This window comes from Mustela nigripes, chromosome X (genome assembly GCF_022355385.1).
Source record: "Mustela nigripes isolate SB6536 chromosome X, MUSNIG.SB6536, whole genome shotgun sequence".
NCBI lineage: Eukaryota > Metazoa > Chordata > Mammalia > Carnivora > Mustelidae > Mustela > Mustela nigripes.
In genome coordinates, this window is record NC_081575.1 from 91,504,981 (window position 1) to 91,520,787 (window position 15,807).

At 41.4% G+C, this 15,807-nt stretch overlaps 1 protein-coding gene across 2 annotated transcripts in view; it reads right to left on the reverse strand.

Moving 5' to 3' along the window:
* Positions 1–10,619: 10,619 nt before the first annotated feature.
* PRRG1 (proline rich and Gla domain 1) overlaps positions 10,620–15,807 on the reverse strand; it is a 250,258-nt gene continuing 245,070 nt past the window's right edge. For both annotated transcript variants that reach the window (XM_059384961.1, XM_059384962.1), the window contains exon 4: positions 10,620–11,306. In XM_059384961.1, coding sequence (XP_059240944.1) covers positions 10,647–11,306 — 660 coding nt within the window. In that variant the 3' untranslated portion in view covers positions 10,620–10,646. The remainder of the gene's footprint in view (positions 11,307–15,807) is intronic.

The window sequence follows — 15,807 nt, forward strand, 5'->3', positions numbered from 1 at the left end:
TCCAAAGGGGCACCTATACCCCAGTGTTCATAGCAACAATGTCCACAATAGCCAAACCATGGACAGAGCTGAGGTGTCCATTGACAATGGATAAAGGATATGTGACACACACACAAGGCTAATGTAACTCAGCCATCTGAAAGGATGAATACTTATCATTTACATAAGTGTGGATGGAACTGGAGGGATTGCACTGAGTGAAGTTAGTCAAACAAAGAAAAACAGTTATAATATGGTTCACTCATATGTGGAATATAAGAAACAGCACAGGATAATGGTAAGGGAAGGAAAACTGAATTGGAAGTCCTCAGAGAGGGAGAAAAACCATGAGAGACACTTAACTCTAGGAAACAAACTGAGGGTTGCTGGATGGGAGGTGGCCAAGGGGAGGCAGGGTTACGGTAGTTGGGTGATGGGTATTAAGGAGGGCACATGATGTCATGTGCCATGTTATACACAACATGCCGTGTTATATGCAACTAATAAATTATTGAACACTACATCTGAAACTGTCGATGTGCTACATGGTGGCTAATTGAATTTAAATAAAAAGTTTTTAAAAGAAGAAAAAGATTTGCTAATAAGTGGGTTATTGCTATGGAACTCAGTTCTGCTGGGGACCCTCTGAAAGACTCTGTAGATTATACTACAGAACTGTCCCTCCAGGGATGCCTAGGTGGCTCAGTCAGTTAAGCATCTGCCTTTGGCTCAGGTTATGATCCCAGGGTCATGGGATGGAGTCCCGCATCAAGGCCCTTGCTCAGCAGGGAGCCTGCTTCTCCCTCTGCCTGCCACTTCCCCCACTTGTGTTCTCTTTCTCTCTGACAAATAAATATAATCTTGGAAAAAAAAAAACAAAACAAAACTGTCCTTCCAAGAGAGTGAGGAAATTGGGGATGTACCCACCAACTTCTATCCTTTATTAATCAGGAGATATTCCTAGGGCAATAAATTTCTTGGTACTTCTGGCCTACCTCACAAGTGTACCTAGAATATTCTTGTAGCCAGAGAATGCCCTTAGTCAGGAAAATACAGACGCTCAAGTTAAGAAACATCTGGTGAGTAAGGCAACAAGGAACTGTTCACTGAAGCTGCAATCTTCTGGGTGAACTGAGGGGCAATAGGTGAGACAACAACAGTGAATGATTCTACAAGTAGGCACTGAGTCAAAATGGGCTGGGCAACTTACAGGGAAGACAGAGGTGCCATGGCACAAAACTGGCTGCCTAGACCAACACATCAGCAAAGGCTGTATGCGCAGTAGCTCCCAAAGACAGGGATTATGACTGGTACCCTAAAGCCTGTCTGCCAAAGTCTTTGTTTGTTTGTTTGTTTTAAAGATTTTATTTATTTGACAGAGATCACAAGTAGTCAGAGAGGCAGGCTCCCCGCCGAGCAGAGAGCCTGATGAGGGTCTCGATCCCAGGACCGTGAGATCATGACCTGAGCTGAATGCAGAGGCTTTAACCCAGTGAGCCACCCAGACACCCCCCAAAGTCCCTTTCTGAACAACCTATATAGGACCAACCAATTCCTCCATTGTGCAAACATCACATACACACACGTGGCCAGATTCCAATTCCTCCCTGTTTTATCATTCACAGGATTTACTGCCCAGTCCTTAAAAGGTTTTGGATTTCTGTGTCTCAGAGTTGGCCTCCCAGAAGACCCAGCTAACACGATGTGGCTCTACAGCTCCTCTCTCTCTCTTCCTCTCTCTCTCATTCAATTTGTCCAAGGGACTCACACACTCTTACAAACTACATGTGATGAGTTCCCCAGGAAATGATCTCCACCTGCAAGTGGGAAACTACATTCTTGAATGTGTTGTTAGGGAAGAGGTTTTGGTGGATCCATTATTGCCATACATTCAGTTTCATTCTGCAGTTCAATCTTGAAGTAACAAAGATGATATTTTTAACCTTATCTCTTTGATTCTTGGGTCTTATGTGTTAATTAGTTTCTGACACAAGAAGGAAACAAAAAAAAAAGCTGATTTATTTATCTCCTCAACTCTAGCACAAATAGAAAATAATTCTTAAGTGTAATTTGGAATACTTGAATTATTTTCTGGAGGCCATATAAGGTATTTCTTCTGCTTCTTTGTAATGAATTCATTTTTTTAAAAAATCCATCAAAGGCATGATCTTAAAAAGTGATGAATATTCAGCAGAGTGACAAAATTTGATTAAGAAACTATTGCAGTAATCACTTCTGTAGATAGACCTATCACTTTCTTGAATATTTGGGGATATAAAAATAGAATTTCTGGACCTTGAGTATAAGACTTTCCTAGAATGTTTGTGTGTGTGTAGGTAGTGTATGCACAATGGAGGAATTGGTTGGTCCTTTGCTGATGTGTTGGACTAGACATGCAACAAATAGCCTACCACTATATTTATTGTTTCCACTATCTCATTTCTACTCATCCTTTAGTCCACTGTGATCTGGCCTTAATTTTCAACTAAGTTGTTCACCTCACCATTTTTAAAAGTCCCCATTACATATATGCTAGGGTCTAAGGAGAGGGGAAAAAGATCCATTTTCTGCACTTAAAGATTTCCTAGCCTACTGCTGGGGAGGAAGAAATTTCCTCTGTCCTAGCTGGGCTAAGGATCAAATTGACATAGGACAGAAAAATAGGAGAAAATCAAATTTAGTTTTGTATATATGGGAAATCCACACAGACATGAAATTCCAAACATAGTCAGGCAATATGAAATTTAAATGAACGTCTTGAGTTCATATCCCAAGAGAGGGATAGGCATCTGAGGATACAGGGAAGAGGAAGGCCATTAGCAGGAAGGTGAGAGGAGATATCCAGGAAACTACAGTTGCCCTATTATGTAGGTAAGTTTTGTAGGTAAAGAGGAATATCTAGTACAGGCTGTCCTTTCCAATGTACATTTAGGCAGTTGAGGGAGGGATACAGAGCTTTTCCTGAATCTTCTGGGTTTCAGTTGCTTGTAACTCAAAATAATCTTCATGCCAAAGTGGTCCATCTTGGGGCACATGCCCTTGGCTCCTACACTATTAAGGGATGTACACATGTGAAAAAAAAAAATGTCAGACACAGTAGTAAGTGCCATTAAAAAGAAATCAATAGGAATTTTGATAATATAAAAGAGAGGGTGGTCAACTCTGTCTAAGGGTGAATCTTAGGTTGGGTTTCCCAGAAACAGAGCCCAAGACAGGGATTATTTGAAGGTGTATATTCAGGAGAAATCTGTACAGGGCTAAGGGAAGCAGAATAGGGAAGAGGAAGAGCCAAGCAAGGATATAACCTCATACAAAATATAACCTTGGCTTGATACAGAACAGAGATTCTCAGCATAAATCTCACTGCAGAGACAGGGCAAAGGGTCCAAGTGTTTATGATTCTGTCCTTGGTTGTCCCAGTTAGTCAAGGTCAGTCTTTCTGAGAAGGTCACAGGTATATGCTGTCAGCTGCAGTGTACTCACAAACAGCTGGAGGTTTGGGTTTCTTGGTGGATCAAGTTGATCTGGGCAGATCACAACATCTATTAAAAGAGGACTAGAAGAACTAGATTGTATGTTTATCATTTTGGACAGTCCAACATCTGAGCATTCTTTGTGTTTGAGGAAAAATGTCACAACAGATGGGAGACAAAGCTCCACTTTTTATTACAAAGAAACGACAGGCTCCAAATGGCATTGGTTAGTCCAAGTCACCCCACTAGGTCTTAATACCTAACCTAATTGCACTTTCAAACTCCCTCAGGAATGTCTTCTTAACCAGTGAGTCAGCAATTCTCTGGTCAATACCAATATGGTTGACTTTTACATGGACACTCTTCATATTCTGAAGGAAGATGAAGTAATTGACCTACTAAGACCCTTTTCTTTTGTCCCCAAAGGTAGATAATCTCACCCAAAATATTCCCTTTTCTGTTTATGACTTCCTTGTCTTGTCTTTAAAAAAGCCTTTTCCTTTCTGTAACCCTTTGGAGCTTCCCTCTACTTGATGAGGTGCTTCCCAATTCACAAGTCATTTAGTAAAGCCAATTAGTTCTTCAAGTTTATTTGGTTGGATTTTTTTTTAAAACACTATGATGCTTCTAATTTTCTGGTCAAGTTTCTATAGCCTTTCCAATATGTTCCAGGCAGCATTCTAAAAAAACTCTTTTCTGTTTTTATTAGCCAGAGTCAGATTTTGTGATATGCTACCAAGAATCCTGACAGGTTCAGAGATTATAGAAATTGTTAGGTGGGGAAAAATTATTAGGGACGAAAAAGATGGTGGGGGGGTGTGTGCGTGAGGAGAGGAACACATGGAAAGGAGAGAAATCAATATGTCCAGACTGAGTAAGAGCCAGAAGTCTAGGGTAATTCTGAAGTTTATTTTGTAAGACTATGGGAAGGTGTGGCAAATCTAGGGAGCTTTTGGGGAAGGGACAATGAGTTCATCTGGAGACTCGTTAAGTCTGAGTTTTCTGAGAACATCCATACGAAGATGTTTCACAGGTAACTGTGCTAGTCTCGTAGTCAAGAAAAGCATCTGGGAGAAGAGAGAAATCGAAAGAGAGAGTTAGAGATACCAACAATGGCTGTGGATGTGGCTGAACTCAAGGGGAGTATATATATAAAATAAGAGTTGAGGGGCGCCTGGGTGGCTCAGAGGGTGAAAGCCTCTGCCTTCAGCTCAGGTCATGATCCCAGGGTCCTGGGATCGAGCCCCACATCGGGCTCTCTACTCCATGGGGAACCTGCTTCCTCCTCTCTCTCTGCCTGCTGCTCTGTCTGTCAAATAAATAAAATCTTTAAAAAAAGAGTTGAAGGTCAGCAGCATAATCTAAAAGGGTGGGGAAGAGGAACAGAATCTGCCATCCCAAAATATGCCTCCTTGGCATAAGGATTATTTTGAATTAAAGGCAGTCAAAACCCAGGAGATTTAGGGAAAGCTCTTTACCTGCCTGTTTGTACTAGGAAAAGAGCTATTACTAGAGATACCTTTTTACTAAGAAATTTATCTGCTTAACAGGGTAACCTTTGTTTTCCAAACAGCTTCTTTGCCTTGCTGTGAATGGCCTTCCTCCTCTTTTTTATCTCTAGCCTCCTAACCCCCTTTCATTCTTACATTTTATATAAACCTCAATTATCTGGATACTTCTGAACCTTGTATCTTTGGGAATCCCATATGTATGAAACCAAATTTGTTTTTCTCCTGTTAATCTGTTTTATGTCCTTTTAATTGTTTGACCAGCCATAGAACTTAGAAGTGTGGAAAAAAAATTTTCCTCCCCAACAGTGGTCAGGTCTGTATATTTCTTTACAGATATATCATAGGTAAATCTTGAAAAGACAGGAATTGCTACAGAGTGATTAAGCAGGACAAGTGCTGAATAAAGACCTATGGAGATGTTAATTACTAAGTCATTGATTACTTCTGAGAGAAGAGTTTTTATAGAGTTTCTTAAAAGAAAAATCCATCCTTCCTCCTATATAAAGTAAATCTACTTTATAAAGGAGACCCCTCCTCTGGGTCTCCTTTCATTAACCGTAGCCCCTTCCACTCCTAAATTTATAGCCTTTTCCTCTCAATTGGCTTCTTTAAAGCAAATAAACTTGGGGTATAGCTCAGGAGTAGAGCATTTGACTGTAAAGCAAAGGGCTAAAATACCCTTCCCTCTCTTCTCTACTTGAAGAACTCCCAATTCATCTTTCAAGACTCAGTGTTACCTCCACAGTGGGTATTTCCTAAGTCCCAGGTAAAATTCAGACTACTTTTTTCTCCTGGACTCATAGAGCACCTTGCGTGTCTTCCTCTTTTAGATCTTACCCAAATAGATTAGAGTATTTTATTACTTATTCCTCTGTCTTTTCCACCATTCTGTGTTTTGGGGCGTGTTCCCTAGTCACCTTATATTGCCAGTGCCAAGTATAGTGAAGCACACATCACAGAATTCAATATAATTTGTTGAAAGAATGGCTCTTTGGCCCAGAAATTCACAAATGGCATGAATGCTCCTTTCCTAGAATGTCTTAATTTAGGTTTATCTTATAATTTATAGATCTGAAATATATTTTAAATTGAAACTTTTATTTCTCCATAAACTTTATAGAAGAATTTAACTTTGGGAGAAAAAAAAATAATGCACGGAGAATTATCGCACAGGAAAAAAGAGAATAAATCTTGTTGTGTGTGACATAGTTAATGTCATATGTAATAAATTATAAACCAAAAGCAACATTACAAAAAATAAACACTGAAATACAGATAAAAGGGAAAGAATCTATTCCTCCTCAGGCAAGGCAGTAGTTCTGCATATTAATGAAATTTAAATGCCTCACAGTAGGAAAAATGATTGGAATAGATTGCAATAACTTAAAAATGAGTATACTTTAAACAGCCTCTGTGATGACTATGTGATTATGGAGAATCAGTCAAAAGGGCTAGTCAGGCACTGTTCCACTCCGATGCTCCCAGAAGCAGGATGATTGATGGCCTTCAATTAACAAAGGCACATTGAGGGACTGGCAAAACGGAAGACACAAAGAAAGCCCACAGTTTGACTTGCTGAAATACACAAAGATGTCAGTCTGATAGGTGACAATGGCAATATTTATAGTATTATAAAAGATTGTATACATCCAAAGCATTCCAGAGTATTGATTGAAACTGAGAGAAAATAAAACAGAAAAAGACAAACAGATGCATAAAAGCAGGCGAAAAGTTTAAAATATTTGGAAGAGTTAGATGAATTTTAGGGCCTGTGGCAAGTTACTATAAAACATGGGCTGGTAGAGATTTTCTGTAAATGTTTTAGGCTTTGTAGGCTCTATGGTCTTTGTTACAACTACTGACTGTGCCCTTGTAGTGCAAACGTAACCACAGAAAACAGGTAATTGAATGGGTGCCTCTCTGTTCTATCAAGCTCTTTGATGACACTGACCTGTTGGTCAGAGGGCCACACTTTGGGTAGTAAGGAGCTTGATCTGGTTTTCATGCCTAGAATGTCCAGGTCCTGCCCCAGAGGCTGATGTATTTGGCCTGGGATGTGGACTGGATATTGAGATTTCCAAACATTCCACATGTTTCTAATGTGCAACAAAGTTTGAGAACCTCTGTGCTAAAGCGATTTATCAAGTTTAATTATTGTATTATCAGTAGCCCTTTTGCTCTTCTTCCCTCCCAATACACCCCTTGCTCTCCAGTTCAGGTCACACACCAAGATGATGGTGGGATCAAGTTTAGCACTTTATGTTTTCTTTCCCACCTCTGAGGAATGGAATGTAGTTAAGTTGGAAAGAGAAACTCAGGCAACCTGGGTTTGGGAAGAATAAGCAAAAAAAAAAAAAAAAAAGCTGTAGGGTGTTTGAAGCAGCAAAACACACCTTCAGGCTTGGACCTGAGTTTAGGGCAGTGAAAACAGTGATCTGCTATCCTGAATCCTGGCAGGACCTGACTGCCAAGCAGCTAGCAAGGATTTTTCCTTCTTGGTATGCAGAATGACCCAGTTGGCTGAAATGCAAGAGAGACCCCCAGTGGCAAAGTACAGATGTGAAATCTTCTCAAAGGAACAACACCACGAAGAACTTAGAAACACTTACGTAAGCATTTAAAAATATTAACTCATTTAGTTTTCTCAGCAAACCAGTGGGGTTGACACTTTTATTATCCCTCTTTTACGTGGGAGGACACGGAGGCAGGAAAAAGTTAAGTAATATGCCCCAATTCACCCAATTTAGTTAGTGGTTAAGCTGGGATATGAACCCAGGCAACATGAACTTAAGAAGCCACTACACCAACTGCTTCTTCAAAACAGGAAAGTAAGAAGGATCCTTGATTTATAGTTTTTAAGCACTCATATATTATTGCTCACCCTATGCTTCCTCATATGTAGAGGAGAGCATCGGTCAACACCTGAATGTATGATCCGAGATCATACACACGATGTATATATGGTCTCATACGTATGTGAGATCAAACATACGATTTATTCAAGGTCCTCCAAGGAGGCAGAGAAAGAAAGTGTGAAAGGATTGAGTTTGACTAAGAAGAGGAAAGGGGCAAGAGCATTTTCTGGAAACTTAAAGGGACATAATCCTCATTTTAAAGAAAGTATTAAAGCATAGTCACGGTGAAATGTGAAAGGTAATTATGGTGTAGTGAAGCTTGTTCATATTTTAGGAAATGTTCAAAGCAATCTGCAAGCTTTAAAGAGGCTAAGCTAGCCATGTGTCCTTGATAAGGCATGCAAAATCTAAATTTTAACCTTCATCTATGTAACCAGCCTGGTACAGAAGAAACATGTTCTGAGTATTCTTCCTGGGCAAGGACAACCTTAGCATTTATACGGGTACAGATTTCATTTGGTCAAATACTGTGGACAGAAAAAGAAGCTGAGTTGTTGAAGAGAAACACAAAAAAATCCATGGAGAAGCAGCGCTGTCATTTCCTTGGGAAATGTTTTTACTGAGAAATAATTTTTCTACCCAGAAAACAGAAAGAAAGGGAAAAAAAAACAGATTCAGCATTTCCTCCAGGAATCTTTTTTTTCCCCCCTTTAAACTAGGAAGTAGGGGTGCCTGGTGGCTCAGTTAGTTGAGTGTCTGCCTTAGGCTCGGGTCATGGTCCCGGCATCCTGGGATTGAGTCCTGCATCAGGCTCCCTGCTCGGTGGGGAGCCTGCTTCTCCTCTACCATGCCCCCACCTTGCTTGTGCTCTCTGGCTCTCTCTCTGTCAAATAAATAGACAAAAATCTTTAAATACATAAAAAATAAAACTGGGAAGTAATTTCCTTCTAATAGCCATGAGGACAAGGTAATAGGCTAACTGCTCTCTACATCTTGAAAGGAGCAACCTGAAACCACACTTACACCAGGAACAGGCTGATTTGGGGACACTGGGGATGGGCACACACGGTCACAGTCTGGAAGAGATAATGGTCAGGGTGGGGCCAGCAGCCCTCTGGGGGTTGGAACACCTCAACCCATCCTCTAACCGTAGCTGCCTGGGCATGAGGTTGACTGTGCCACGCTCTCTCCACACTCTTTCTTGGGAGCTTATCCAGGCCCATGACCTCAACACCGTCTGGGACTGATGTCTCTCGTATGTTTATTTCCAACCTGACATCCCACCTGAGCTCCAGATTCATTTTTCTGACCCCCTGCCTGGCAGTGCCCCTGGCATATCTAATAGGCATCTCCAGATTTTACATGACATGCTTTCCCCTCCCCGCATGTCCCCCAGCAAACATCCTCCAGTTAATAACTAGCATCACCGTCAACTCAGGGGTTCGAGTGCAAACACCAGGGCCTGGATTATTTTCCTTATTTCTCATTCTTGACCTGCGGTCCATGAGCAAATCTTGTTGATTCACCCAAATCCGACTAGAATTTGTGTCTGTCACCTTTTCTGTAGCTTTCGGTCCAGCTCAGCCACTGAGGTCTCTCACTGGATCTGCTGCAGGCTCTCCTGATTGGCCTCCCAGCTTCAGCTCTTGCCCACTGGCTGCATTCGACGAAGCAGCCAGACTCACTGGCTTAACATTGGGGGGAATTTATTCTACTTCATGTTCAGTATCACAAATTTGAGCTTCAACCCTGACCTTGCATTTTTCAGCCATTCTAATAACGGAGTTTGGGGTTTTGTATACTCCTGCTACGTTAATAGAAGAAAGGGTACAATTGAAGGAGAACTTTGTATTTGGATATTTTGTAAGGGCAGTATGCATGTCTAAAATGGTGACCTATCAAGTCACTCCCCTGTCTATGGGAAGCCAGCCTAAGTGTCAGTTACACGTTTACTATTGCCCAGGGCAAGCTTGTCAAAGAAATATTGTGTCATTCCTGTTTCTAAGATCCCAGTGTTGCTATCCAGAAGAAACAATTGTTAACACTTGTGTATTTTAATAAACTAACAGTTTTCAAGTAAAGTTGAGTCCCTTTAATACCAGCCTAATCCCATTCTTCACTTTTTCCATAGGGACAATCACCGTTGTAAATTGTAGACCATGTTCTTTTATGCTTTAAAAAAAATTTAAAAAAAAATTTTTTTTAAAGATTTTATTTATCCGTTTGACAGAGATCACAAGTAGGCACAGAGGCAAGCAGAGAGAGGGGGAAGCAGGCTCCTACCCAGCAGACAGTCTGATGCGGGGCTCAATCCCAGGACCCTGGGATCACGACCTGAGCGGAAGGCAGAGGCTTTAACCCGTTGAGCCACCCAGGTGACCCCCTTTTATACCTTTACCATACATATTCACCCACTAACAACCAGGGCCCCAGACCACCCACCTCCGTGCACCACCCCTTTGCCCCCACATCATTTATAAAGGCAAGACTTATTTGTGTTTTCCAGGGTCCTATGTAATATCTTCTCCCTCCACCTCCCGAGATCCCGAGATGCATGTGGATGGGCTTAGGGAGATGGAAGGACTCCTGGATTCCTGTTTTAAAACCTAAAAGGTGAAAGATTTGCATGCAAATCAACCAGAGACTCTTTTTTTTTTTTTAATTTAGGAGCCAAATAAATTTATTGAAACCAAACAACTTTTTTATGGCAAAACTGGGAAAAAAGAATTGGAACCTTTTGCAGAAGCAATACTGCAATACGCATGCTCAGGATGGTGACCAGGCAGAGTCACCATGCGGCCTGGGGCTATGGGGAAAACAGTCCCAACTCAGTACTTTTTGTCGCTGTCGCCCAGGGTGAGCTTGTCAAACAGGTACTCTGCCAGGCCATCTTCCGGAGCCCGCATCTTGCGCAGGCTGGTGACATAGCCCCCCAGCTCTTTGATGGCCTCGACTTGCTGGTGCAGGTAGTGGCTCTCCAGGAAGTCGCACAGCTGGGCGTCGTTCTTGTCGGTGGCCAGCTGGTGCAGGTCGAGCAGGCTCTGGTTCACGCTCTTCTCCAGGTGCAGGGCGCTCTCCATGGCCTTCAGGCCGCCCTCCCAGTCGTCGCGGTCCGGCTTCTTGATGTCGCGGAGGCGGAGGCGGCCCCCGCGCTGGTTCTGCAGCTCCATCAGCTTCTCGGCGTGCTGGGTCTCCTTGCGGGAGCGGCGCATGAAGAAGCGGGCGAAGTGCTTCAAGGCCACGTCGTCGCGGTCGAAGTAGAAGGCCATGGACAGGTACACGTAGGAGGCGTAGAGCTCCAGGCTGATCTGGCTGTTGACGGCGGCCTCGCAGTCGGGGTGGTAGTTCTGGCGCACTTGGGAGAGCAGCGGGGTGGCCATGGCTGGCGGCCCGGGCACCAGGGCGAAGGCGAAGGTGGCGCGGAGGCGAGGGCTGCGCGGCGGGCAGCGGCGGGGCCGACGGCGGTGGTGGCCTCGGAGATTTCCCAGCTTGAGCGGCAAGGGAGGCCAGAGGCAGAAGCAGTGGCGGTTTGAGACTTCAGGGAAGTGTCCGTTGGGATGTTGGGCGAGCCCTGGGATCGGACCGGAAATGGGGTCCAGGGAAGGGGGGGGCAAGCTTCCGTTTGGGGATAGGGGGTAGGGGAGGGCCACAAGTGCAATGTTCTAGGTTCTGCTGGAGCTTGATGAGTCAGGGCAACCCTGTGCTGTGTACCTGGTGTTTTTAATTTTGGGATAATGTGTGTGTTTTCCAAGTACTTTCCTTCTTGCAGCCTGTTTTTATGAAACCATTGTCTCCCAAAATTCTGAGAATGTGAATTTGAATTTTCAGTAAATATCTCTTCTGTTTCCTGTAAGATATAAATATAAGTATTTCTGCTTATCATCTTCTCTTTGACTTTCCTGAAATACTTAAAACTGCACGTTCATATTTAGTAATGAAGGATTCATTTGATTAGCTTAGGTAATTAGCATGGATCTGATTTATAGTTGTGACGTTCATTTCACTAATAGGGTTCTCCTCTGAATGGGGAGGATGGAATATATCAATTAAGGAGTGGTTTTCTCCTTTGGAAGTACATGTCATGGGGCTTGCAACTAGGAAAGGTACCATCCCCAAAGCCAAAAGCATGGCATTTCTCTGACACTGAAAGACTTCAGTGGATCTCTCTTCTAGGTTGATGTGTTTTGTTTCATTTCTCTTCTGCTTTGAAGGTCCACAGTTTTCTCAGACCTGCTCTGACTTGGGTTCCCTTTCTGGTCAAGTAATTCACTGTCTTTGGAGTGTAGTTTAAAGAGATTAAAGCAGTTCAGTTACCACTGTGCCTTTGTTGAAAATAAGTTAAGGTTAAGGGAGGATCAGAGCAGAGCAGGAGAAAACAGATTTGTTGTTCAGAGAGTAACTCTTTAATCTCACAGTCCTCCCAGGACCTTCTGCTATCCTTTGATTTCATGGACTCTTTTCTTGAACGTTCTTTGAGTGTGCTTGACTTTCTACTGTGGGTATTTTTAAGTTCTCTGGTTTTATCAGTCTGAAAGTGGCTCCTCTTTCACTCTTCCAAGCATTCTTCATGACCTCTGGTTTCCTAACTATATTCATTCTGGTTGGTGTTTGTATATATCATTGATTTTGGGTCTGGTCCACCACCATGGTTCAGTTACCACCTTTTACTTTTTAAAAATATAAATACCCATTTTTAAAAATAATGAATGCATTCACATGGCTCAAAAACCACATAGTTCTACTCTCTGCAGGCAACCAATGGGGTATTACTTGCTGTAGTCAGAAAAAAAAAGGAGGAAAAAGAAAAAAATAAGGAAGGGTCATGTTTAGAAAAATCATAGATACATAAGAAACTTCACAAACATATTCTTTACAAGCATCTTACTTTGGAGTGCATATGGAGCATTTACCAAGACAGATCATCCTCTGGGCTGTATAACAAGTCTCAATAAGCTTAAATGGATTCAAATCATGCAAGATATGTTCTCTGACCACAGTGGAATTAAACCAGAAATCATCAACAGAAAATTACTTGAAAAATTCCCCAATTTTTGGAAATCAGTAATACAATAGTCACCTAAGCAATCCATGACTCAAGAGATCAAAGGGTATTAAAAATTATTTGAAACTCAATGTAAGTGAAGCACAGCATACCAATATTTTTGAAATGCAGCTAAAACCAATGTTTTGATGAAAATCAATAGCACTAAATGCCTATATGAGAAAAGAATAAAAGTCTTAAATAAATTATCTAACTTCCCACCTTAAAAAATGAAGGGGCACCTGAGTGAGTGGCTCAGTTGGTTGTGTTTGCCTTTGGCTCAAGTCATGATCCTGGGGTCTTGCGGTGGAGCCCTGCATTGGGCTCCCTGCTCAGTGGGGAGTCTGCTTCTCCCTCACTTCCCTGCCCTTCCCCCACCCCTCCTCACGTATACCGTATCTCAAATAAATAAATAAATAAATATAATCTTTAAAAAAGAACTAAAAGAAATAAGATGAAACCAGAGAGGAAGACAACCTATAAGAGACTCTAAATTCCAGGAAACAAACTGAGGCTTGCTGGAGGGGAGGGAGGTAGGAAGGATGGGGTGGCTGGGTGATGGACACTGCGGAGGGTATGTGCTATGGTGAGTGCTATGAATTGTGTAAGACTGATGAATCACAGACCTGTACCCCTGAAACAAATAATATATTATATGTTAATTTTAGAAAAAATTTTAAAAAGACCTAAAAGAATGAAGAATAAAGTAAGTCCAATTAGGCAGAGGTAAGGAAGACTTTGTCACAAGTCAAAGTATTTCACAGCCCGGGACAAAAGTAAAATGTTGAGAACCTTGAAAACACCAAGGGTTTTCAAGCATGTCTACTCCTATTGGGAGTAGGGAGAGACCGATAGGTCTGCTATAAGGTCTGTGGTTGGGCTGGTCATTTGGTATAGGGGTCTAGGTGAGAACTCTGTTTCCACTGTATGATGCCAAAGGATACTGGATCAAAGACATGGGGAGAATGAGGGTTCTTGGTAGGTTTTGGACCAGGGCAAATTGAGATGACTACCCAAGGCTTTGTCATTTGAATGATTTGTAGCTGTATGCCTAGAACCAGGTGTCTGAACAAGAAGAGCCAATTCAAAATCAAATGTTTTTCTTGTCAGTTACCTTCCTAATTTCCTACCCCTAAGAAAAAGGATGGAAATCCAACCTTCAGACTAAGATTGTCCTTGAATAATAAGACTCCTTTCTAGATTTTTCTTAATGTTTCTTTTTTTAAAAAGATTTATTTATTTATTTATTTGACAGACAGAGATTACAAGTAGGCAGAGAGGCAGGCAGAGAGGGAGAGAGGAGGAAGCAGGCTCGCCGTGGAGCAGAGAGCCCGATGTGGGGCTCGATCCCAGGACCCTGAGATCATGACCTGAGCTGAAGGCAGAGGCTTTAAGCCACTGAGTCACCCAGGTGTCCCCTTGATGTTTCTTTTAATTTGATTTTATCCATGTCCATGTGTTCAGAGTGGGAGGAGAACTATCAGCATGATTTCACTAGGCTCTGCCCTGGTCCTCTCACTGGCGATGAACCACATATTCATATTAAAAAATGAAAAAGAATAGATAAGTGCTACTGCTCTACAGTCGTGAAATGTTAGTTTCTTCTCAGACCAAATTTGGCAGAGTGTGAGTTTAAAGGAGGTGTGGTGGTCATGGAGGTGGTCATAGTGGTGGTTTAGTGTGTGTGTGTGTGTGTGTGTGTGTATCTAGGCCAGAGTCACCTTGTTCTCTTTTGACAAAATGGAGTCCAAAGAGCTCTGGGGAGTTTTAGTCAACTGTCTTAAAACCTATGACAAGGCCACAGAATTTAGTTAATAAGTTAAAATTACTTAGAGATCAATCATACATGTCCATGATATGCTGAGAGTATTTTTGCCTTTCTTTGCTTTAGTTTCATAGTTTTACTTTTTCTCCTTTTCCATAATTTCACTCTCTTTCCTTCAGTGAGTAACTAGAAATCCAGAAAGTGGAATGTTTTAAGGAAAAATGAAAAATCGTATTTATTTAGCAACAGAATATCTTAGGAAAGTAAAAGGATTAAAATGGCACAGTATCAAAAAAGTGTTAAGAAATAAAATGGCAATGTATCAAAACCAGACAAAGCCATCACAATAAAAGAAAGCAACAAATAGTGCTATTGAACAGAGCTATTAAAGTTATGAACAAAATACTAGCAAACTTAATTCAGCAACATTTACAAATGATTACACACCACAACCAAGTGGGATTTATTTAAGGAGTGCAGGACTGTTTCAGTATATGAAAATCAATCAATGCAATACACTATGTTAATAGAATAAAGGACAAAAACAAACATCTCAATAAATGTGGGTAAAGAATTTGCAAGATCTTTCATCTTTTTATGATAAAAACAGCCAAAAAACTAAGGATAAAAGGAAACTTCCTAATCCTGAAAAAGACATATACAAAAACCTACAACTAATATCATACTTAAAGGTGAAAGTGAAATTTTTCTTCTAAGATTAAGAGCAAGACAAAGATATCTGATCTCTCCACATCTATTCAACATCGTACTGGAGGTTTTAACCAGGTAAGTTAGATGAGCAAAAGAAATAAAAGGCATTCAAATAGGAAAGGAAGAAGTAAAACGATTTTTATTTACAGATGATGTATAGAAATCCCTAAGGATTCCACAAAAAAGTTACAGAAATTAATATACAAGTTCAGCAAGGTTTTAAGATACAAAATCAATACACAAAAGTTGGTTGTGTTTTTAAACACCAGTAAATGAACAATCTGAAAATTAAATTAATACAATTCCATTCACTATAGCATCAGAAAGAATAAAAGACTAAGGAATACATTGACAAAAGAAGAGAAAGACACACACAGAAAACTATAAAAAATTGTTGAAAGAAACTGAACAGGACTTGGGCGCCTGGGTGGCTCAGTGGGTTAAGCCGCTGCCTTCGGCTCAGGTCATGATC